The 25962-nt window shown below is 35.7% G+C and overlaps 1 protein-coding gene across 50 annotated transcripts in view; it reads right to left on the bottom strand.

The window, feature by feature from the left end:
- RIMS2 (regulating synaptic membrane exocytosis 2) overlaps nucleotides 1–25962 on the bottom strand; it is a 447523-nt gene that overhangs the window by 75567 nt on the left and 345994 nt on the right. For 28 of the 50 annotated variants that reach the window (XM_088177854.1, XM_088177865.1, XM_088177882.1 and 25 more), the window contains 2 exons: nucleotides 20360–20395; nucleotides 15236–15336 (listed from right to left, as the gene is read on the bottom strand). The exons of 8 other annotated variants lie outside the window; for them this stretch is intronic. In XM_088177854.1, the coding sequence (XP_088033980.1) occupies nucleotides 15236–15336; nucleotides 20360–20395 (137 nt within the window). The remainder of the gene's footprint in view (nucleotides 1–15235; nucleotides 15337–20359; nucleotides 20396–25962) is intronic. 14 more of the 50 variants (XM_088177921.1, XM_088178017.1, XM_088177761.1 and 11 more) reach the window with 3 other exon arrangements.

Genomic DNA, 25962 nt, shown 5'->3' with positions numbered 1-25962 from the left:
GGCTTCTTTTGCTGGAATATGGTTAAATTTTCATTTCCACCCCAGTAAAGTCTCATATAATAAAGGCAACATTCCGGACTTTACAACCCATTAAGCAGTCAACCCAACCTCTTCAAGCTGTTTCAAAAATGGGAAGTCTGCTGAAAGCAGAGGGATTGATTAAAAGTTGTTTCTGTAATTTTAATAGTAAGATGGTTTTGTCATATTTTGCAGTGTCGAAGAGTGAGAATAATTTCATTATTACAGATTCTATCAAACAAGTATTCCAAAGTTTCTAAAAGCATTTTTATCTGTGTTAGTAGAAATCAGCTGGAGAGCCTAACAAAAGGACAGTTAGGTGTTAGTGCCTATGCCTTTTAACTTCAAGAGATTACTGTCCTATAGTGACAAATGCATGGTTATTAAAGCTGAAAAGCAAATATGTAGTCTGCTTCCTAATATAACAACCTCTGCAAACATTTTGACTTCTTTGTGAAGTACCAGTAAATGGCTGACAGGATACATAGAGCTGCAACTCGTCTGACACTGATGCTCTTATTTCTGCAAAGAAACTGGTTTGGAACTTCTAGTTCAAAGGGAGTTTAAAGTGTTTCATGTTGTTTTACTCTATTGTTACAATTCTTCCATCTTGGACTATACAGTCACACAGCTGTCCAGGCAATTGACATTGTCAGTGATTTCTAAACGTCTTTCTATTTTATTATCTTTTCTTTTTTTATAGTCTACTCATCAGTTTTTATTTCCTAGCATTTACATAGGGACATACAAATCTGGTCAATGTTTTTAGTGATCAAAATGCTGGGAAGATGTTTCAGACAATTGTCTATTGTGCTATTACCAGAAGATTAAAGAATCATTCTGGACTCTTTCAATAGTTCTTTGACTCACTAACAAAAAGCTCTTAAGCAGCCAGAGCACAGCAATTTGAAATGTTCTATACCTCTTGGTGTGAATTCACAACGTCTAAAGGCATTGCAAATTTTAGTTATTACCACACATCATTTGAATGAATGTTACTGGATTGTTTGATTCTTTCTAAAACTTTTGTTAATGGCTGCCTAATGAAGTCTGGCATTAAAAATAAAGCCAAATACTTACTAATAATTTCAGCAATAACATTACATTTATATCAAGCAAGAAATTCAGATGTTTTTACAAAATGCCACACACAAATGAGTACATACAATATATGTTTAGCTTGCATACACACAAACTCAAGATGAAGGCAATGATTAATCTGCCCTTTTATGTAATTTATACATAGCCATCTCAATAATCTGTGTTTACATTTGTCACTCCTGTCAAGATCCATAAAGAAAATTGAGGTACAGCCAGCCAGGCCTGCCTTTGCCAGTTCTGCTTTAGCTATCACATGGCACACAGTTGTCCCTCAGGAGATTAATTCTTGCACTGCACTTTTATTAGATGTTAGGCATATAATGAGATCCACCATTGCCTTGGGCTTCTTAATATGGAGCTGCAGCCAGTCTACCTTAGACTTATTCTTGGCTGCTAATCTTGTCTTCTGCTTTGTAGTCCTGAATCCTATCCTATCTTCCTCTTTTTTATTTCTAATTCTTGGATCCTACTTTTTTAACTCTATAATTTTCTTCTGATGAGTCACATTGGCATTGTTCCAGCTGTTCTCCCCTCAGCCAGTTCTTTCTGTGTATTCAGCACCCTTTGGTCTCCTGAGCCTGGCCCTGTGCACCTCTACTGGCATTCTTGCCTTGCACTAACATAAAGGAGAGAGCTATGGTGTTGTTACTTCTGAGCAGTACAGTGCCTGGACCAGTAAATCTAGCTAGATGTACAGTGGTTCTCTATGCATTCATCCATCATTCCCATTCCTTATGCTATAATTTTTTCCTCGGTATTCAAAACATTCCAATCCACTTCTACCTTGAAGAAAAAGAACTGACTGTAATCCGATTTGCAAAACTCACCTTCTAAATCATCCAAATTTCCAATAGATTTAGATCACTAATTAAAACATCAGTAAAAAGGAACATTCATATTTCTATTGAACATGTGAAAAAAACTTTCTTCAAAAGTTTTCACATCCTTTCCTTTGTAGTGTGGTGTCATCTATTTATCAATTTCACTAACCAATACTCACATATACAGTCTTACAAAGGAGTTCCTAAAACCTGATTTCTCTATGGAACTAAGCAATGCAGCAAACATCATCCTATTGCTAAATTAGAGAAGGAAAAATAAAATTTAAAAGATGGAATCAGCAATGGGTCTTGGCAGGAAAGAAGGGCAGCCTTGGTTGTACTGACTTGAGCACAAGTAGAACAAGAGGACAGATTATTCCCCTCTATTCAGCAGTAATTAGCCGGCATCTAGAATATTGTAAGCAGTTTTGAGACCCAAAGTAAAACACTGACATTGGTAAACTAGATTAAGTTTATTGGAAGGCCACCAAGCTGGCTGGGAGAGCTGGGTTCATTCTGACTGGAGCAGTGATGGCTGTGGGAGTACCTAACAGCAGTTTATCAGATTATACAGGGGAGAATGTCAAAAAGACAGAGCCAAGCAATTCACAGCAGCTCTGACTGGTATAAGTAGACACATTTTTACCATAGGTACAGTGAAGTAATGGATCAAGTTACCCAGAGAAGTTGTGCTGTTTTCATCCTTGAATGTTTTCAAGACCTGACCAGCCCTGAGGAACCTGTATTAATGTCATGCTGACCTTGCTTTGGACTCCTGCTAAGGGTTGGACTAGACAGCTCTTGAGGTTCTCTCCAACCCAAATTACTCTGTCATCCTATGGGTCAGGGTGATCCAGGAGCTGAACTTGAAACTGTAAGGGCAGAAGTAATACAGGACTCACCAATGTCTAAGTGCCTAGGGACAACTGGAAATCTAAAAGGAAGTAGTCCAGAGGCAAGCCAAATCAAAAGACAAAAATCGTTGGCTTCACGTATGTTGGCATATGGTATAATTTTTTAAAGAACTTTTAAAGTGCACAATGTTATATAAATACAGGAGAGCACTAGAAAATATTCTGGCATTACTTCAAGAGAACTTACAGATGCTGTAAATATTTGGTAAAGTAGGAAGCAGTGAGGCAGTTCTTAAGTATTTGTGTCTTTAAGTGAGCTTGAAAATTAGCTTGTCAACAAGTTTTTCTTTCTATCAAAAAATATGTTCCTGCAGTAATTTTCAAACACCAAGTAGATTTTTCTCTGACTGGTTTTTTCATACAATACGGCTTTTGGAATATCAGGGCAACCTCCAGTTTCAACTGCACTAATATCTGTTCTGAAAACAAGCTGTTATTGATGCAGAATTAATTTACAAAGATACTTTCATCTAGTCTAGGAATTAAATGTTAATGTCAGGACCGAATTAAAAAAATTAAAAGGAGAAAGAACTGTAAACTTTCTGCTGGAATATATAAAGGTACCATATTATTCCAGACTGTTCAAAATCACAAAGATATTGCTTAAAATCCCATCTCTTTGAAAAACACAGTGTGTGAAAAACTGTTGTTTAAGATAAAGTAAAAGGCAAATAAATCAAGAAAGGAAAAATTATAAGTATCACCACAACAAAATTCTTAAAAGGTAATCTAAGATGTGTTATATATTGAAGTGAAAATATAGAGTTTATGATGGTCAAGCAGGTATCTCCTAATGTCTCATCAAAAACTACCTTAAAATCATTACACATCAAATCATAAACATAATTGAAACAGGTCTCTAGGACATGACACCACAGCTACATCACAAACCCCTTTGGTGGTATGCCTCATCTACTTGATAACCAGATAATCATCTTTAAAAGTGAAGTTAACTGCTTTCTATTACTTATAAAGGTAACCGAGATGTTTAGGAGGAGTTTTGACAACTGGAACAATAAAGTTGATTCTGACAGATTAATTGAGGCAAAAGAGAGACCCAGGTACAGCACATGGCTAGGATGAAACAGCTATAATTCACTATATAAACTGGAAGGAATAGAAAATCTTATGTGTCCTGTGGATGAATTTCATCTTGTTATAAGAGCTGATGCCTTGTATCAAGTTATAAGTGAACCACAGAATGCATTTCTCTAACCAGAATATTCCCAACAGTTTTGGAAAAAAAAGCCAAGATCCTGAAGAAATATAAGTCCACATAATACAAAGGTGAATAAATATGAGCTTCAAAAGAAGAACCCTGCAATCATAATTAAGGGTAGAAGGATATCCAACAATCAGTCCCCCTTCTCCAATGTGAAAGGAATTCAGGAAAGTATACAAAATGGAAAATAAAACAAAGCTCTTAAAATTATTTCTTTGAAGCATTTGCTATCCAATTTCCCTTTCATGCTGCTGATCTCCTTCAGAATTTTATCTGCTATTTAAAACAGGGCAAGATCAGTCACCAAGTTTCACTTCAGAGAAACGGGTCCACAGCCTGGCCATGTGATGGCAGGTAATAAACTCTAATGTACATCTTCTCACACTCTCCAGATCTTTTTGACTGCCACAGCACCATGTCAGGTCTCCTGAAAATGCACCATCAGGGACACAGTCCCCTAAAAAGTCTGGGATGTTCAAGTCAGGGCAGTTGCAAAACACAGATATCCAGGGACTTCCCAATTTACTGTGCAATTACATTTAACAGTATCTCCAGTACTTTATCTCCTGGTGAACTTCAGCATGTTTGTAGGACAGCCTGGAGAGCCTGCACTTGTTCAATGAATCCAGTGTGAGTCATAACTCTGCTTTTTCTGACCTTATTGGTCTTCTAACACTAGTACATCCTACTCACATTGGATAAACTGAATCAAAGCATCCTTCCTGTATTTGTTTCCATTCCTCAAGTGGTTCACATGCCGTTTCTGCTACCATTGCACTCAAAATCTTTTCCACTTCATATAGTCCTGGCATCCAGTCAACAGCTTACTTTTTAAAGAGGCATAATTTCTGTTTTCAAAAAAACCTCTTCTGTCTATGATTGTTCTACCTAATTCGGGTTTCTTTGAGATGCTACTTTGCAAATGCAAGCTAAAAATCAAATAATATGCAGTTTATGCACTTTTTATACATTAACCTTTCATTTCCATAATTTGTTTTCAGTCCTTTGGTCTCAGGAAAACAAATACAAATAAAATAAAAAGATGGCACGGCAACCATCTTTTCTTATCACAGAATTTATGTTTCATTACACTTTATTTCAACCCAAAAACCTGTTAAGTATTTCAGCATACTTGATGGCTTAAGAACAGAAATATGCACTTTGCCCTTAATCCCACCTTCATTATGTAACATTTAATATGCCTTTCACCAAATTTGTCCCGGGACACAGCACCTTCAAAAGAATTCAGGCTGAAGAAAACAGCTGGATTGACACATGGCCATCTGGTGAGTGCTTATTCTTGTAAGCAGAAGTGCCTAAGGCCACAATTGTTCAAGAACAGGATATAAATATATCTTTGTACATGTATGATTCCACTTTCCAAGTCCTTAAATCCATAGATAGTAGAAGATAGCCTGCAAAATCAAATGTGATTCGAGGGGATATCACATAATCTTTTTTCTTAATCTTTTGTTTTCACTGATTATTAGGATATGTCCTGGAAAATCCCTGCACAATAAGAAAACATAAGCTCATCTGATAACTTTCCTGAAAATTTTCTGCTGACTTATGTCAAGCTAAAGGAGAAACAAATCTGCAAGATATAGATACCATCATTTCCTTATCAATCCATAAACAAGGTAAACTGCTTAGAAAACATTATTTTCCCTGAAACGTATTTCCTCAGCAGATTTACTCTTGTTTTATTGCAGCTAACGAAAAAAAAAGCTGCAGGGAGATCCTGAGCAAGCAAACTGCTCCTACAGATCAGAAAAACTGAACTCTCTTTTTCTCTCAGTCATTGTCCTCAAGGGAGTAATTAGAAAACATTTACTACTTATGTCTCCCACATCTCATTTTAAATACTCTGATTTACCTTTCCTTGCTTGTAAGGTTAATCTGAGTTCACTTTTACTGAAAACATGCAACATCTATTAATATTATTTACAATTTCATCTTCACCAAAGAAACCACTTAAAGAGTAGAACAATATTATGTAACATTTGCAGAAAAGAAACAATTGTAAAATATCATTTGAAACGACATGAGAAATTTACTTCATTCCACAAGACAGGTACTTAGATTGGAACTATTCTGAGATCAAAACTTCTGTAAACATTTTTTAAGATCTTTAATGTCTAAGAATTCTTAGAATAACTTCAGATCTTAAAGGTATTTTCATTTTAAAAATGTTTTCTCAGCATAGCATTAGCATAATATTTCCCAAATTTATGTGACTAAAAACTAGCTTGGATGAGGGAAGGGAAACATTTTAAAGACCCTCCTAAATATCACCCAATCTGCTTCTTTACAATTCTTGAAACTGAGAGTCAGCCCATTAGCCAGAAATGAATTTAAGTTATTGTCCCTTACTTACAGAACACTATGTAACAGTGTTTTGAATTTTTTAAATAGAAAATCATATGCTAATTAAAGTTCAGATATTGTTAATTATCTGGTAGTTTCAGATTAAACGCAGAACTGTGCAAATCACCAGAATTGTTTCTTACACAATGGCATATGTTACTCAAGAGAGGTCAGAATGAGAATTATGCATCCTGGTTCTCTGAAATTGATGTATCTAAGATTCTCTATATGATGCAATTAATATAACATCCTTCAAGGATTTTACACAGTTCGAAGAAAAAAAGATATATCAGAATAATTTTACTGTAATAGAACAAGCAGAACCTCAGACAAAATAGTGTTATTTCCTGCTATTTTTCACCACCTTTAGACTGTCAGTGAAATCTCTGGTAAAACAATGATTTCCATCTGCAGAAGGAGGATAATACTCCTTCTGATAAATTACTGAAGAAAAAAAATCTGTTTCCTAACACTAAATAATAGTATTTCTTGTAAGCAAAGCCTTTAGTTCCCAGAAACAACAGTAAAAAATACCACAGGTTAGAAAGGACACAGAGGTAATTTTATATCTTTGTGACATTCTCACTATGAATGTTGCTGAAGGCATTGAGGCTTTACAAAAACCTCCCTATGCTGAGACTCCAAGGTCCTGACCCTACTTTGATTAGCTCCATTGTGCAGAACCACCTTTTTCAAAATAATGGCTGTGTGCTACCTCTCCCTAAATCCTTCATTTGAACTACTTGCAGTACAGATGCTTGAAGCCACAGTTATATTAATGAAAAAGAAGAGTTTAGGTAGTTAAGGTACTTAATAAAATAAGAATCAAAAATCCATAGAGAAATCTGATAGACACACATAGCATTCATTCCTGTGTAACAGTCAGCAAAAATTCCTCAAAACCACAAACCTATTGTTTGGGAAAAAAGCTGATAAACTGGTTAAATTTTCATTGATAATTTTGGGGCTGCTATCAAATAAAATCAAGCTATTTGATAAAGAGGAGCACTCCTAGATGTGAAGAGAACATCACACCTCTAAAACATCATTATAACCAAAGTAACAAATGATAACAGTAAACTCTGGGCAAATCCTCCCTCTAAGGTGTGCTCAGCTAAACCAGGGGGAGCAGCTCTGCAGGGGCTGTCCCAGGAGCACCTCCAGGAGCCGGGCTGGGCAGGAGGGGTGTGAGGTGAGGGGCAGCCAGCATTCCTGCCTCCAAATCTGGCAGTGCTGTCCCTTCTGAGCCACCCTCTGTGGAGCAGACAAAGGTCCTGCTTCTTCAGCTTGCAGAAGAGAAGGCTCCAGGGAGACCTTAGAGAAGCCTTCAGTAAAAAAGCCAGAGAAGGATTTTTCTACAAGAGCCTGTCGTGATAGAATGAGGGGAAATGGCTTTAAACTAAAAGAATAGATATTAGGAAGAAATTCTTTACTGTAAGAGTGGTGAGACACTGGAATAGGTTGCCCAGAGAAATTGTGGATGCTCCATCCATGGGAGTGATCAAGACACAGCTGGATGGAGCTTTGAGCAGCCTGGTCTAGTGGAAGGTGTCCTTGCAGGGGACAGGGGGATAGGAAGCAGGTGATCTTTAAGGTCCTTAAGACCCTTCCAACTCAGGCCATTCTATGAGTCTTTGGTTTTTGAGTCCTACACATTTATTCAGGCTCCATGCACTGAGATTTCAGGTGTGTCCTTTCCAAGTGTGTGCCACACTTTCCTCAATTTTTCAAGGTCAATAGTCTAGCAAATTGATCTAGCAAACCTGTTTCCATATGGAGCCACTGCTCTAGACTTGCATTTCAAATGTGAATAATGACTTTTCTATACATATTTGCATGGCACAGAATTAAGTAGCACAAACTGGTGTGATACATATTATTACAGATTATTATTCTCATTTCTTAGAGTTCCCTGATTGTTGCAGCAATTCAATTCACTTCATATATTCTCTATTTTTGAATGTCACACCTTGGCACCCAGATATTTAGTACGTATTTCCCAGTTAATTGTTTTCCCTGGAGATTTTCTCACTTATTATCAGCATAACATCAGTTTCAGAACAACTTAAATAATTAATTCAAGCATAGTCACAGTATTTTGCACACTAATAGCCATGTAGTTCAATAGCATCTTAGAACTTTACAGCTTAAATTCAGATAAAATCTGTAAGCAGAAATAATTTAGTTTACTATGAAAAGACAATCACTCTGAAGCAAAAGACTAACAGTTTAGCAATTCATTTGTCTATACAAAGCTGTGCTGAAATGAAAATAAATTCCATTATAAAACAAAAGGTTTTAAGATAAGTTGCAGTGATTGCTCTGCCTGGAAGTTGATCACCCAGGTGAGTTTAAACTGTGTTTATTAATGGAATGGTTACAGTGTTCAATGGAACCTAACTTTTACACAAAGTTTTTGATATAAATTTTTCTATATATTAGATATATATGTGTTTGCAAAAACAATTCTTTTCCTGCAAATATTTGCTTTTTGCAAAAGAATATTTAACTCATTGCTACAAAACATAAGACTGTTACACTCAGAATTTATGCTTTTTTAATGGAAACCCAATTATCTTCAATTGAAAAGCCCTTTTTTTCCTAGTAGACTCCTATAATTAATGAAAATTCAGAGCCAAAATAGAATGGTTTAATTTTTTTACTTTTGGGGTAATTTTTTTCACTTTGAGATTAATTGTAAAATTATAAGGTACTTTAATAACATTCTAGAACGTATTTAACCTCTTTTTTCTACGCAAGATTATCAATAGAAGCTGACATAAAATCTAAGAAAATGTGTGATAACAGAAAGTACCTGTCAACAGCTAAAGACAGCCAGCATCAGTCTCCTTTCAGATGTTTAAATTTCAGCCACAATCATCGTATGTGAATGTAGTATTTTTGTTAACCACAGTATTACATTTAAAAATACCTTAAATTTCTGATAGATATATGGATACTCAAGATTTTTTTAAAAATTACAAAATTATCAAAGCCAAAATAAAAGTGCTTGAATTTAATGAAAAAGAAAAATTACAGCAACAGAAATAATTTCTAAGAGTTTGCACATCTTTTCCTGAAGTAGAAAATACTAGAAATCACAGCAACCCCTATCTATATTCAAAGTCACTAAATTAATTCTAACACATGACAAAAATAGAAATTAAAGAGGTCTTTTCTACATTACCATAGATATAGAGTTCAATACTAGAATTCTGAATTTATTTCATCTAGATATATTTTTAAGTCTTATAAATGAGCTTCAAATCCTGTACTTATAGAAACCAGAACTTCCATTTTAGCAATCTATTCCAAAAATTTTTTATATCAAAAATACAGTGAAATATATGATTGAAAATATAAATGCTACCAGCACTATGGACCAGAGAAACTCTCTGCCACTGACCAGCAAAATTCCCAACATATCACACACACAGAGTGATTGATTAGATGACCTGAGCACTCACAGGCTGCTGGCAGTGACAGGACCTGTCCTTCCAGACCAGCTGCTTAGCTACCAAGTTTCTGGCCCAAAGTACAATAAAATACTCATTAGTTCATAGGAAAACACAAAAGCCACGCAGCAAGCAATAAATAAAATGTTTTCTCACCTAGGAAACTCTTAGTTGGTTTGGTTTATTTTCTAAAGATAAGAGCTTATTGGTGTGGAGGTGGGAGATGCGAAGATGCAGGGAACTACACAGTGCTATTCTCAATTTGTAAGCCTATCAAATTCTACTGGTTAGAATTTGATAGAATTAGCTGTATGGGCATTCTACAGAAATCTATTGCACTGAATATTTGTGTATGGTCTTATCTGTGTTAGTCTTTGCTTTCTTAATTATTCTCCAGCACAGCTCCATTCGAATTATTTTCTTTCTCCAAGCTTTATCCAGATATTTAACATCTTAAAATTTAAACCGGTATGTTAAAAAGAAGTATATAAAAAACATTTTATGAACTGTTTTGAGGGCATATGGATATCTAAATAGCATCCATTTTGCATTTAGTATTTTTAACATTTCTAATTACATCCTTAACAGCATGAGTCGTAAGAAAAAAATTACAGATCAAAGAGGTATATTCATAATTATTATAAATTATCAAATTATTACTGGGCTACTCATGATCCTCCAAGAGCTCTAATCCAGTTGCCAATATAAATCAAATACAGCTTATATGCAGCAAAATATCAAAGTTCCCAACATCCCTTTAGTTGACATTTGTTTAATCCCCTTCTCCACAAGGGAGAAGAAGAAAGGTGAAGAAAGGTGGCAAGTGCTTCTGCAAGCACTCTTTGCTGCTCTGTGTACTGCTCTGCTTTGATTTTTAAGGAGGAGACAAAGGGATTCCCAAAACACCATTAAATGAAATCTTTCAGTTGAGCAAAGGTCAAAGGATTCCACATGTAGCTGTACCCATGGCACAACTACTTACTGCAGGTTTCAGAGGGAAAAGGCAGCTCTTGGCAGCACTTTTGCACTTTACAAGTCCTTACAATTAAAATCTGCTTCTGAGGCATTCCAATTCAGCCTCTTCCACCTTCAGATCTTACCTTTTTCACATTCTCTCACACAGAAATCGCAGAAGGCTGTACTTGATTCATTGCTGAATCAAAGAGGCTCATTCTGAAGAACTGCAGCTGTTCTGTGTCTGCATGCTCCAAGAGCATTTCAGCTGCATCTACACTGCTCAGAAAGCTAAACACATGATTGACTCTTCTTTTCCACAGTTTAATTTGTCTTGGTCTTGTTATCAGGCTAAAAGATCACAAAGTAGCATGCTAGTATGCCTTATAGTACTATTCTCCTATACCAAACACAGAGAATTATGCTTGTATCTAAAACTTGAATTGTAATTATTGATTATGAGGAACTGCAGCTTTACATACATCTGATGATGCAGAAGGTTTCAGTCTTATCATCAGTATGACTCATTAAAGGTGGAGTTAGGAAATCCTCTGTTATGTTCTATACTATTTTGTATTTGATGCACTCTTTTCTACATTTGGCTAAATAAGCCTTTTCGGCAGAAAAAAAAATTATCTACTCTTTTACCTCTTTTATGCCAATTTTATTCCTTGTTGCTCTAACATACTCTACAGCTAATTACTACATTACTGATTATTACTAATTGCTATGTTATGTAACTGCATTTCTCTGCCTTTTTGTAGCTTTTTTTTCCTAATAAAACAAAGAAAATGACTCTCAAGATACTTAGAGGTTTAAATGTGTGTCAGCAAGTTGTCAGTCTCTGTTTTACCTTTTTTCCTAAAGAAGGCCATAGGTTTTCACTGTTGCAACTCCTACATAAATCCAGCTCCCTTTAGTTTGACATCATTGATCAGACTTCTCTGTAGTGGCTAATATTAGCCTGTGTTAATGGAATTCTCTCTTGATTCTACACTGATTTCACATTGATTGCAAACAATTCTGGGATTCTATATAAAAGAAGTATCTTCTCTCTTTTTTACTCAGTAGCAGCAGAACTTTTTAACTCTCCTCAGCTGATCCACTGTGCACATGCTAGTCATGGGGCAGGGAGAGAGGAATAACAGGATTTCTCACACCCTTCCTCCTTGTCAGCAAGAATTCCTGAATCTGAGCAGTGGTGGGAATGGCCAGGGGAAGATGCTGCTCACCAAACACAGCACTACCAATTTGTTGGCCAGAATGGTGGGAGTATGAAGCAGGAAACAAGGCAGATACCTCAGAGAGGTTTGATGAGGTAGTTTGGAAAGTGACTCCCAAGTTTTACAAAATGTGAACTGTGTGAGTCCAGCATGAAGCTTGCTCAGCTCCCATCTTGGCCCTTCCCCCTTCACTGTACATCTTGCTTAACAATTTAGAACTGGGAAGCTTAGTTCTTATGCAAAAACTCTGGCATTGCAGAGGCACAGTATGGTAAATGGCTAATTTTGCCTCTGCTGGAACACTCTTGTGCTACTGAACATTTTTTCTCTATTTCCATAATTCAGGTGTACCAGTATATCAGCATCTACCAGCACTGCAATTCAGACTTTATTATATATCCTATTTAGCACAAGTTTACTAGTACCCAATAAGCAGAAATAAATAGTTGTTCCAATACCAGAAATTAATTTACCTAATTTACTTAGTGCCTTCAATGTTTTTCTCTCATATGCTTAGCTGTAAATATTTATATTAATTTATTACTTGCTTTCCATATGTCTGTCCTGAAACCACACTTCAGCGGCTTCTGAAGTAAGTAATTTAAGGAAATAAATCTTTTGCACCCTGCAAAACTAATGTATACAATATATTATGAAAGCAGAATAATTATTGTTTGAACAATAATGAGGCATGTATAAGAATAATAGAAATATAATCTTTATCAATCATGAGGAAAAAATATAAGGGAGAATCAATTTCGTATTTCAGCAGCTTCTAAGAATACAGGTCTAGAATTAAACTTTGCCCACAAGTTCTTAATTTTTGACTAAGCACCACAGAAGGTGGTGCCTTCCTCTAAAGCCTCTAATAGTGACTTCCAGAGGCAGAAAAATTCTACAGAGATGTAATACAGGATGCCTATTTTAATATTTCAATACTTAATAGAACTACTTTTATAGCTTTTGCCTTCTCAGCAAGGAAAGATATTGGATATTTTTTTTAAACTTAAAAGTAATCAAGAGGGACATAAAGATGCTGTTGACCTGTTGACTTCTATTTAAAGAAAGAAATAAAACAGAAAAGGTAAAAGAAAATTCTATGTGCTGGTTTTCCTGAATGTGGCTTAATGCCTGCTTAATGACATCTTTCTCACACATGGCATTCATGAGTGCCTAAGAAAATCGAAGTCACTATATACTGTACAGAACATTCCAGTCAGCATTTGACATACATGTTTCAGTCCATGATTCCAAAAGAATTTTTGTAGAAACCAGGTAGATAAATTTTACTTACTCATTTACTCTCTCTAGATAATATAGGAATTTAATTAAGGGGAATTGAAACAGTGGTAATAAAATGTAAAGACAGAACTCTCATATGGCTCACGAGAGTTATGGTTCTCACATGGCTTTGGAACTACACAATTTTAAGAGTGCATGTTGAATTACTACATATGTGTATATTCCGTGTCTAGCTCCACAGGTTCGTTGATAGAATAAATAACTCATTTTCAAGTACTGAAACTTCACTTAAGCAGAAGAGTAAATTAACTGTTTATTTCTGGAGACATTGTTTGATTTGTGCAATAAATAAACCACCATATTCATAAAATAATTCCATTTATAATTTTCCTCTTTAATACATTCCAATAATACTGAAGGTAAAATTTTAACTAAAAAGATAAAAGATGTAGAGTGAGGCCCAATAATATGGTGTAGGTGAAATGGGAAAACAAGGGTAGTGAATACTTCCTTTGATAATCATGTTCTATCTAACTCCTTTACATGAGAACCAATTTAATCTGCACCAGTCTTACTTCTGACTCAAATTTCATCAAGCATTGAGGGAGCAGGAAAATCAGCAGGTTAAGTCTGGTTATACATACAATACATAAAGTCATATTTTTTGGTACATACAATCATAGCACTTATGATAAGGTTCACTCACAGTATTATGCTCATTTCTCAAAGGTAACTTTGCCATAAGTATCAAAATAAAAGAAACAGCTGAACACAACAGCATCCAAGTCCCTCTTACATATTAATAAACGTTCCTATGCCTTGTGCAGTTAAAACTACATTTGCAAAATACCCAAATAACCATGCAGCACATCTACAATTTTAAAGCCTCTTATGCCATTTTCACAGTCTTGGTTTTGTCAATTCTGTTTTCATTAACAGGGCTTTCCATTTGGAAATGACTTTTCTAAAGCACTTCTATTTTCCCACACTGAATTGTATATTCTAGAAAGCCATTATATGAAGTGCATTGGTCTACATTATCTGCGAAAATAATAGCTAAAAATAATTAATAATCAATAATTAATAATAAAATTAATTAATGAATTTGTTGCTTTATTTGCATTCAAATACTAAGTGCCTCATTTTACAGTAGCTTTGCCAATCCTCGGAGCAAGGAAAAACACCCTGGAAATGAAAGCCTAAACCAGATATCTTTTCCTCAGCCAGATTTTATAGGTCAGAAGTCTCATGTTTTCCACTTAAAATGTGACCTGAATTAATGAAGTCTTTTAGAGGACACTAAATTATTTTTGTATAATAGAATTTAAATTGAAAATATCTTGATTATTTTAATTAACACACTCTATATGACATGACCCTGCTCCAGATAGCAGGAAATTTTGGGTAGTATATTTAAGATACACTACATAGATATTCAGATTCTTGGCGATCTGCCACAGCTGGGGTGAAAGCTTTTGCTGGTGTATAAAACACTTTTCCAAGTGCTAAAAGCCACTATTAAACTAAGTAACACTGCATCTTCCAGTTTTCAATAGATCAAGATAATCCTCTGTTCAACTATATGAAAGTCGTGAACGAGTTTCAATAGCTCTCTTGCCGTCCATCACTCAATTAACATCTCTTTTCCTTCCCTTTGAGTTTTTAAATCATGGCTCTATTGCTCATTCTGAAAGACAATTTAACTGCTTCTTTCATTTGCCTTAACTTATCCTTAAATTTTCATGATCAAGAACATTGTGTGTTAAGAGTTTTGCAGCACATTTCCAAAGTTTTATTACAGACACACAAGAAACTTTTACTGAAGAAACAACCTGGCACTTATCTAATACTTTCTAATAGGATGTTGGATATTTCATTTTAGCATATTTTGTTGCTTTTCAAAACAAAACTCCCTTGCCTTAGAATGATAATCTTGTTCCAGCCTGGAATCTGATCCTGCTACCTGTTTGTACTTGCTCATTTTCATTTGGCGATTCCTTTCTTCTACATCCATTGCACCTGTTAAGTTAAAAACAGAAGAAAAAAAGAAAATAAATACACAAGCAGTCATCAATTCCAAGGTTCAAATTATGCTCATGAGAGTTTTAACAGAAAGAGATGAAATTTGATTTACTTAAATGCTGTGCATATAATATTAGTTCCTGAATTATGATTTTGCATAAAACCAAAAAGTTGTAAAAGGAGGAAAATAGCAGATAAGTATTTCAGCAGAATCTTAATGAGTGTTGTATTATCTACACAATTCAAATGAGCCAACTTTTTGAATAAAACTCAGTTCAAATGAAACACAATTTTTCCACAGAATATAACTTTACTATTTTAAGAATATTCAAGAGAAATGGAGTCTTTTAATTAATAAGGAGGAATAAGATAACCTGCTTATTTTGAACAGGGATTCTGGTTCTGCATTTATTATAATCTGACATATCAAATTAAAAATCAAGTAACAACCACAGACTAGCAGACCTTCCATTTACTATTTGAGTTTATTCTTAGTAATCTCAAAATTCAAAGAATGACTAAAAGAATCATAAAGAGCCACCCAGTGGCATCACTGTATTACATTCTAATGAAACACAGCTTCAAGAACAATTCAGGAATCACTCTTCCAGGATAAAATACGTGATTAGTTTCAGTCAGGGATAGGGTCTCACTGTGTGACTCAGGCAGTAGCTTTCAACAAATTGGTATTGTAATACCACAATTTACAATGTAAAATAATAAGTAAGTGCCAAAGCTGAGGTGAAAGACTGAGAAATAGAAAAATGAGAGGAAGACAACAGCTCAGAAAAGATTTTAAAACAAAATATAATTAGCTATCATACACACATAAGTTTGATTCTTTACCACTTTACCCTGGTATAAGTCAAGAATAAATCATTATCCACTGAATACTAAAAAGCATTCATTTTGACTGACATTTGTCTTAAAATATCCATAATTTTAATGCAAAAGTTGTCTAGGATTAAAATTTCAGAATCCCACTAATCATAAATATAAGTTTCTGGATATTGTATGTATTGAGCAATATGGACTGTATTTATGGAACTGAGATGGGAATATTAGATTGCAGTGTACTACAGAAACCTGCTTTAAACTCTAAACCTCAGTTATAAGTCATAATCTAACAGCAAAGTGGGGCTCTGCACAGAACCTGGGCCTCTCAGCTTTGTATTTTCTTTCTTGAGAACAATAGGGGTAGTAGCACATACTATGAGAGCTGCCAGGCAGATGCTGTGGCACTTCATAGGAAATCTGGAAGGAGAGGAGGTAAAAGGAAGTGGGAATGCAAAAACACTAAGCTCTTCTGCTCTCTACAAAAAATCTGGCTTCTAGTTTTCATATTCTCCCTCTATCTTTACAATTCTCTATCTTACAAAAACATGAAAGAAAATACTTAATTAAAAATTCTAAGAGAAATTAAAATTAAGAAAAAAATAATGAGAAATAATAAATGGTGTTTTATAGGGAGAAATAAAATGAAAAAGAGAGCAGCAGATGAAAATTTATAAAATAAAATACAGTTCATTTTTCCTATCATTATTTTCCTCAACAATTATAGAACCCATAGCAGTGTTTGTCAATTTATCATTAAGATGAAGTGACTTTTTTAGGATCTAGTTTTAAGAGCTCTATTTTTTTTCACTTGAAAACAAAAAGCTTTACACTGGAAAATATTTTCTTTTTTCAATGACAGAAGTAACTGTAATTAAGAAGTAATTTTTTGAAGCAAAATACTCCAGCCTCCTCTCAAAGAAAGAAAGCATCTTTTGCTGAAATCAAAATCTTGTCATTTTTCAGTAATGTAAGAAAGGAGGCAGTTTTCACAAAAATATAATTTTTTTCTATTTTTCTTATGTTTTATTATGAAATCATGGCATGTTTTCTTTGTCTCCAGATATTCTGCCAAATTTCAGGAAATTGCAAGTGAAGAAATAACAATTCTTTAGCATAAATTAAAAATTTCACAATTACTTGAGAAAATTTTCATTCTTATCTATGCTCAGTTGGCAAAGTGAAAGATTTCCACAAATCCAATTACCTATGATATGTACAAAATATTCCACTCAAATGGGAAGCATAAGATATAAGGCCTTGGTGTGAGTTCTCTGCAGCAAAACAAGCAAAATTTGTAGCTTATTCTTTCTCAAGAGAAAAACAAGACAGAAAAATTTTGAAAAAATATTAAATTCCCATAAAGTCTTATTAAAGGAAAATCTAACTTCCTTTTTATTTTTGAAGCTGACTCTAACAAGTGAGTGGATTCAGTTGTGTGCAAAAAGAGGAAAACCCATGGGCAGTGGAGAGTTCATAATGCAGAGGTAGCTCTGTTTCTACAGTCCATGGAACAACATGCAGGAAGGGAGTGCAGGGTTACTGCCTGCCCCAGGCTGAGCTCACTGTAACTTCAGCCAGCTGTGCCCTGCATGGCACTGGGAAAGGCTGAGAGGGTGTCATGGCACTTCCCATTGCCATGGTCCAGCAGGAAAGGATGTCATTTAAGTGCTGGGAATGCAGGGCTATCATCACCCCCACGTCTGCTGGCAAATCTCTGCTTAGCTGACACCTGTGTGGGAGGGTTTAGCAGGAGCAGAAAATACTGCTAGAGAGTTCAGTAACTGTCTGGGTGCATCAGGAGCTTCAGCTTTTAACATGAGGTTGGTACCAAGGTAGAACACTGGTCCTACCCTAAGGACTCCACTGCAATCAGAAGCTGTTCATGGAGCATGTGTCAACAAACCAGAACTAACCTGAATCAACCATTAGTTATCAACAGTGGTTAAAATGTAGGAGCATAAGCTTTCACACACCTGAATCACTCAAGGGCTGACTGAGCTCTTGAGCTATTAGATCCTGAGCTGGAGCTGAGTACAACACATTTTCCAGGACTGTAAAGACTGGGACTAGAAAAGTTAAAGCTGCTTGTGATATACTGAAGTACTGTCACAATGTATCAAAGTGTATGCAACCATATTTTGGCCAGGTAAAATGAGTTCATTTCTGCTTGAACATCCTTCTAGAATTTTGCTTACAAACAGTAGTTGTGCCTCCAATAAAATATCCAATGAGACACTCAAATTCCAGCCATACAAACAAAAAAACCTTAAGACTGAAGGGAAGAACAAAGCCTGGTGCTGCTCATCAGACATAACTGGGATCATTGCACTATAGGCAACATTCTGGAGTTTTGATCATTTTGAACTCTCTAACATTAATGACCCATGGCCTGCAGGTTAGTTCAGTGGGATTTTCATGGGCAAAAGGCGATTCTGAGCTGGCAGAGAGACAACTGCTGATTCATTACCCACCATTCCCTATATTTTCAGACTAGAATGTGCTGAGGGGAAGCAATATAACTACAGAGCAAAGACTCCTGAAATGGCAGAGTAAGGCACAGAAGTACTGGGCAGTGCAGCCCTGTATTCTCTCAGATCCACAAGGACTGCAGGGAGTCACTGTTGTGCTAGAGCTTAGCTCTAGTGACTATGTAAATTAAACCTTAGGCCACATGAATTTGACCCTTGTTTTTATCTATGGAAATGTAACCACTAGACAATGAACTATAATTTCAACTTTAGCTATAGGATATTTTGTAACAAAAGTAGGGAAATTTCTCAAACACAGACAAAAGGGTGCCTGGAGGCTGTGGGAGTAAATCAGAAGAGAAGACCCCAGATGCTGCAAACAGGATTGGATGAGCAGGAGTGCAATCAGAAAATGAAGCCACATGTAGAGACTATAAAATCCAGTAACAGGCAGGGCCCCAATTAAGAGGCACCCAGCTTGAGCTGTAACTACTATTGCCTATTAAACATAGTAGAAAAAGGAACTCTGCTTGATTCTTTTACTGAAGTAGAAGCTAGGGATAAACCCTGTTGAGGTAAGATCCTTATGATTCCTACTATGGTCTAGGTGGTGGCTGTATAATTCCATTCTTATAATAGGACTCAGGACAGGCACTAAAATCACTGCTTTAGCATCAAATAAAAACCATTATTTTAATGTTTTAACTTGAAGTAAGCTAAGATGAAATAAGATAAGATTCAACTACTCACTACTAAAGTGAAGGGCTGTAATCGGTCATTTGGTTAATGTATAAACTTTTCCTAACCCCTCAGCTGCACACTGAGTCACAGTTTTACAAGGAGATAACAAATCATTGAATTCAGCCTAGAGCTAAAGAATGTTATTTGCTCTTCAGGTCAAATACTGGTTACTCTCTGGGGTAAGACTTAACACAGGCTGATAGCCTGTGATCCACACCAGAGACAAAAGGGACAAGAAACTGGCCTTATCTTCCAGCTCAGCCTAAGGCAAACATATCTGGTCAAAAATCAAAACAAAACCTGCTAGAACCTCTGCTCTTTCATTCTTTCTTTCACTGTCTTCTCCAGTGGGACTTACTAAGCCATTCTAGTTCCTAGAGATGCTGGTGATGGAGATCCTGTACCAGGATCTGAGTTTGGAAGAGGAGTTTGCTGTACAATGAGGCTTCTGTGGCACAGAGAGTTAAAGGGAATCTGGTATGGAAGAGTGGAGTTTCCCTTATAATATTAGAACAGATTTAGTTTTTTAGAATACATATAGACAAAAGGGATAGAAAACTTGGGAGGCACAGCCACTAAGGCATGGGAAAAATGTTCATAATGAGGGGACTAAAGGAACACTGATATTTTGGGAATCAGAAACCTGTAAGAGAGCAGAAAAACGTGTGCAGGTGAGCATGCTCTGTGTCTGGAGATGGGAGGACAGAATAGAGGTATTAAAGTGTATGACATCTGCATTTAGCTGATTTTGGTCTCTTTCTTACCATTTCTCACCCTTATTTGACGCCCTTAGAATAGCAAAGGAAATAGCATTCGGGAAAGCCCTTTCTTAGGTTCCATTTCCTAGTGTCTATTTTGAAATCCACAAAATACATCAAAATTACACTCCAACTCCTTGCTACAAATTTGCTTAAACATAACAGATCAAAGAATTTAAGAGAAACACATAAAAATATTTTTAATAGTCACCCTACCTGTATCCCCATTCTCTGGATCTGTTTTCTTTTCTTCTACAAACAAATGAAAGCAATGTGTAAAGCAAAAAGAGGGGGAGAGAAAAAAAAATGCAGAAATAATAATAAAAGTAATATAAAAATGCATTAAAAAGGAACACATTAACAAAACTCAACAAATGAACATAACTTGAAGAATTTAGTCAACCAACCAAGTATGGTGCTCTAAATCTAGAGGCATATTCACTGCATGCTAGTGTATACATTTGTGCACTCTTATTGAACATTTACAGAAGGGAACCCATGGCTATTTTGTGCACTTCCAGAATCATTAACACACTCAAGAAAGAGAGAGCAAGGCAGGAGTCAGGTAGAGTTACTTTGCAGTTTCCTTGATGGGGATGACACAAAAATAGAAGTAAAAAAATTGGCTTGTGCCGTAGGTTTTATGCAGCACACACACGAGATACAGTCTAATGGTTCAGGCATAAAAATTGAATATGTCAGAATGGGTTTTGGCAATTATTTTAAATCTTCATTAGTTTAATCAATTCTCATAGCTTCTACAGGTTAAAAGGTTTAATAATGATATTACTGTAACTTGTCTTAGAGTTAAAAATTATGAAGAACAAAAGACACTAAAATCAATACTCAGAACCCAGTTCATGCACATAAACTCAGCTGACTGACGCCAGAAAATACTCTGAATATATATCAAAGGTTGCAAATGGCTCAGGGCATTCATCTGTCACAAAGAAATGAAAATACATTAGATCCCTATCAAACAATTTGGCAGCCCATAAATAATCTGAAATCCAGTTTTGGTAAATAATGTGAAAGAATTTCAAGTCAAATGAAATTTACTTTAATTAGAAATATATTAACTTTGAAATAGATTTTGTTTCCTTTCCAAAATTATATTAAATTCAATTAAAACAATCTCATGAATATGGAGCAACAGCCCCCAAGCTACACACCAAATATAGTATGCACTGCTAAATTTAAATATTTTTCCAGAATTATTGGTTATTGAGGATTGCTCTAATTTTGATCTAATTTACAGTACACAGACTGAAGAGGAAGACAGAGCTGTTGTATTTTAAGGAAACAGCATTTTTTAGGTGGCTATCAAAGCAGAGGATGAAGTCAAACTCAGAGAGAAATCATTACTCAAGCAAGGTAGAATCATAAGAAGGAAAAAGGTGTTCCTGCAGAGAGCACAAATAATAGGCTACCCTTCAACAGGATCTGGCTTCCTATCATGTGTGGGATCCAGATTATTGTTCTCCTGGCAATTTCCAGTGGAACTATTGAGCAAATTAATGGGAAACAGATGTGACAGGTCATAAACCTACACTTTCAGAAATCAGTGGGTATTGAATCAGTTCTTGGAACTTCTCCCATTCCCTGACCTTTCCTGCCCCATACTCTATACTATCTTAAATAAGGCTTTTTGTTATTCTGAGTTGCCCTTTGGGCAGCCTGGCTTTACTATCTATGTGGGCTGTGGATAGCACTAGAAAAATAGCAGAGAATGATAGGTTTGTTTGCTTTTCAACCTTTCAATTTTTTAAAAAATTTTTCTTTTAGTTTTAAATTGGTGTTACTAATATAAAACCTACAAATACAATGTCTTCTACTGTCACATTACTTTCTAAAGCAGAAAGCAATTTGATAGCAAAATCACTAATCCAACATAATGTACAATAGAGGAAAGTGAGCTTGAGCTCATAAGAATAACAACATTTCTAAGTTGGTCCACGTGCATAAGGAAAAGAAATCTTTACTTTGCTTGAATATTATCTTAATACAGAAATCTTATACTATATAGGGTAATTAATTTTTAAGAGGCCTAGAAATCCATTCATCCTTATGTCTGGATGTCTTTCAAACACGAATCTCTAAATAAATACATTCTCAAAATAATGTTCCTTGAAACCTGTCCAACTTTCACTCATTCTTGTTCTAGGTATAAAAATTACATAGAAAAATATTTCCAAATGGCATTGTAGAAATTAATATCATAGTATTAGCAAACACAAAAGTATATTAGATTCTTGAATTTTAAAAGTGCAATTGAAGTACTGTGACAAATCTCTACAATAGATATATCCTTTAGATTTTTAGTAGAAATGTCAACACAGTGGATCCTACTCTTCCAACTGAGGTTTCAGATGTATTGTGAAGAGCTGTCTGAAGAAGTACTAGAAAGGACAGAAGAGTGAATTGAGGAAGATCTCACTTGGGTGGAAGCAGTAGAATTGAACAAAATTGTATTATCCCTTTACAAAGTAACACAATATTAACTTTGCAGCAGCAAAGATCTTCACTGCAGCTATTGGCCTAGTCATCACCTCTAAAACAATCCAGAGCAGGTTCAGGATGTTGATACTAAAGTAATTAATGTTTTTGTTTGTAAAGTGTTCAAAACAAGAATTCTCTAAGGAACTTTAATGTCTTGAACTACTGAAAACCCATAAATCACTATGAGATTATTTTAAAATGTCTCAAACTGAAAAATATGAGATGACAAAGTCACCAGTCATTGCTAAAAAAATCTTGATCTGAGTTTTTTTTTATATATGACCAGTACCATTGCATTAGTCAGTATTTTTCTACATTACTTGATTTAACCTTGGTTTACAAAGTGAAAAGTATATATTGTGTCCTGTAGTGTAATGCTCTCAATTCAAGAACTAATTTTTTTCAGAGCTATGTACTTTGGAGAAGATAAATCAATGCTTTCATGACGGAGACATTTCTGCACATTACAGAAAATAACTCTGTTTTCTGCTTAATCAGAATACAGACACATTTAAGTATATTGATGAAATACAGAGATGAACTATAGACATAGAGAGATTGAAATGCTGAAATAGTCTCTCTCAAAACCTTCTTCTACCATCACAGTAGACATTGCTATAATAATGACCACTGATATGTTATTTAATAGTAGACACAGCCATGCTCCCATGGTCTAGCTCCCTGTTCTTTCTAACTGGTCCTAATATATCTGAGAGGGATCTAATCTAAAATGTATCTGGAAGAGAAAATTAATAGAAAATAATTCTTAAAAAGAGCCACATTGAAGAGCAGACTTGTCAAGAACTAAAACTGATGTAAAATGGCCTTGATTTTCCTGGAAATGCTTTAATTCAATGAGCTTTGCTCTTCTGATTGGTACCTGAAGGTGCCAGGGCCCTATCAAGCTTCACCCACATCACACCCAGAAGTAGCAGGGACTCCAAGCTCCTTGGAACAGAACACGTCCATCTCTGTACACGACAGAATAGAATAAGAGTTCCACAGAAGAAGCAGGGTAGCAGATTTCTCCCTAGTCATGGATACTGACGACAGCAGTGAACAATTGCTCAAAAATTACTGATGGCAGCATTGAACAATTGCTCACACTTGCTGCGTTCCTGGTGAAGATAAGGGGCAGCCTGACTCTGCAGTCTTTAGGTTACAATTGGGAGGTGCTGGGCTTTCTAGTCTTCTTCCCAGGGTTTCTCCCTTCTCTCACAGCTGACTGCTCCAAACTTAAGGTTAGATCCTCATTCTGTCGTGACCTTTCTCATCTCTATCACCTGAGATCCAGGTGAATGAGATTTGCATAAACTGATCAGAGGCCTAATATAAATCTTGCCTTCTTTGCTTTGAATGAGAAAAAAGAAACTGCAGCTTCCAATACTGGAGGATACACGTCATTGCAAGAGACAGGTATGGATCTCCTTGTTTGTTTCTGAGTTTATGCATAAGATAAGACAATGACATAAGAAAATAACATTTTATCCGTCTATTTTTCATATTTACAGACACTTAACATCAGCAATATGACTACGAATTCTATTTATACAGTGGATAAATTAGCTCCTCTATTTATGTACTTTATTGAAAATTGAGTCTGATTTCTCAAGGTAGTCCAAATTATTAAGTAACATTTTATTTTTAAAATTGAATACACTTGTAGTACCCTACCCTTGGGTAAGTATTTAAAAAAATTCTAGCTGAATCTCTTACTAGAGATTTCTCTTGAAATGCTCTTCATGAGAATATAGGAAAATCAATATTATTAAAAAAGAAAAAGCCCTGAAAATCACAAAATGACAGAATATATTGAGCTGCAAGGGACCCATAAGGATCATTGAGTCCAACTCCTGGCCCTTTACAGCACAGCTCCAAGATTTGCTTGGTGCTGTCACCTCAGGCAGCCTGTTCCTGTGCCCAGCCACCTCCTGGGTGAGGAAGCTTTTTCTAATATCCAACCTAAACCTCCCCTGACACAACTTCAGGCCATTCCCTTGGGTCCTGCCACAGAGCAGGGATCAGTGCCTGTCCCTCCTCTTCCCCTCACAAGGAAGTTGTGACTGCAGTGGGGTCTCCCCTCCATCTCCTCCAGGCTGAATGGACCAAGTGACCTCGGTCACGCCTTGTGGGGCTTCTACTCAAGCCCCTGCACCATCTTCATAGCCCTATTATCAAATCAGGCAAAGGAAAGAAGATTGTCTCCTAAAAGCACAATGTAGAAGTGTTTGCTTTTAACATCAAAACTTTCCAGTTCAAGGTCTTGTACTCAAAGGATTACACTTCTTCCTGTTTGCTGAGCTATTCAATTCCAATTCTACCCCTAAGGAACTAGCTCTAAATTTTGTCATTCTGGCTTTCAACAGTGTGAAAAATATAACTGCATAACTGCTACAGGTCTAGCAAAGTATCAGATGCTGTGATATAAATGGTTACTGAACTTCACTCCAGGCTTTTTTGTCCAATTTTTTGCAAATATAAAGAAGGTATTGTTCCAGCAAACAAGTTCTTTCCAAGTCTGTGATCCACATCACAGTCTGAATGAAAAGAAAATATAATTAACTGTTGTTGAAGTGTTCTTCAATTTAATATTACTTTTATATTCTTGATACTTAATATTACTGTTTAAATGTGACTGAAACATCAATTATTGTCCTTAAAAGGGAGTGCTCAAAAGAAGATTATTTCAGCCAGCCAGCTTCCTAGCAGGGAACATTCCTGTTTTCTATTTGAGGATTGCTTGACGGCTTTTTTCTTTGGGTTTTTTTTTTTTCTCTCTTGTTGGTTTCAAGCTTGACACAGTAAAGAAAGGCTAAAACCCAGGGGACATTTCTCGCCACTTAAATAAATTTTTATCACAATGCTAAAAGCATGCTAACAATGTTTCTTTGGATTCCTTGCAGAATACATGGCACTGTTTAGTAAAATAACTGAATAATATGGTGTGGTCATCTAAACAGGGAAGTTAAAGAATCTCTACTATCCTGGGTTTATAAATTGACAGGGTCAGCTAGGGTCTCCATCATTAGGTATAGATCAGTGCAGATGGTAAAGGACAAAGATCTTTTGAAGCAAGCTGTAAAGTTCTATTTTGCATGTTTATGAAAGTGATGATTAGGGCTATGGCTAGCCCTTTTTTTATGCTGCCTAGATCCTTCTCCAAGGTGATTTTTGTGGGGTAACTGGTGATGGTTTTCTGTGCTGCCTCATACAAGGTGTACACACACGTTGGTAGCTTTCATAAAATACTGAGGCCTACATGGAAAAAGCATGGAAGAAAGAAGTAGTAAGTCCCACTTTGCTTCTCCCAAGAATTCTGG

The sequence above is a fragment of the Sturnus vulgaris genome, chromosome 1, assembly GCF_052056855.1.
Source record: "Sturnus vulgaris isolate bStuVul1 chromosome 1, bStuVul1.hap1, whole genome shotgun sequence".
In the NCBI taxonomy this organism is placed as follows: Eukaryota; Metazoa; Chordata; class Aves; order Passeriformes; family Sturnidae; genus Sturnus; species Sturnus vulgaris.
The sequence above is the reverse complement of the archived record's forward strand: the minus strand, read 5'-3'. Positions and strand labels throughout refer to the sequence as shown.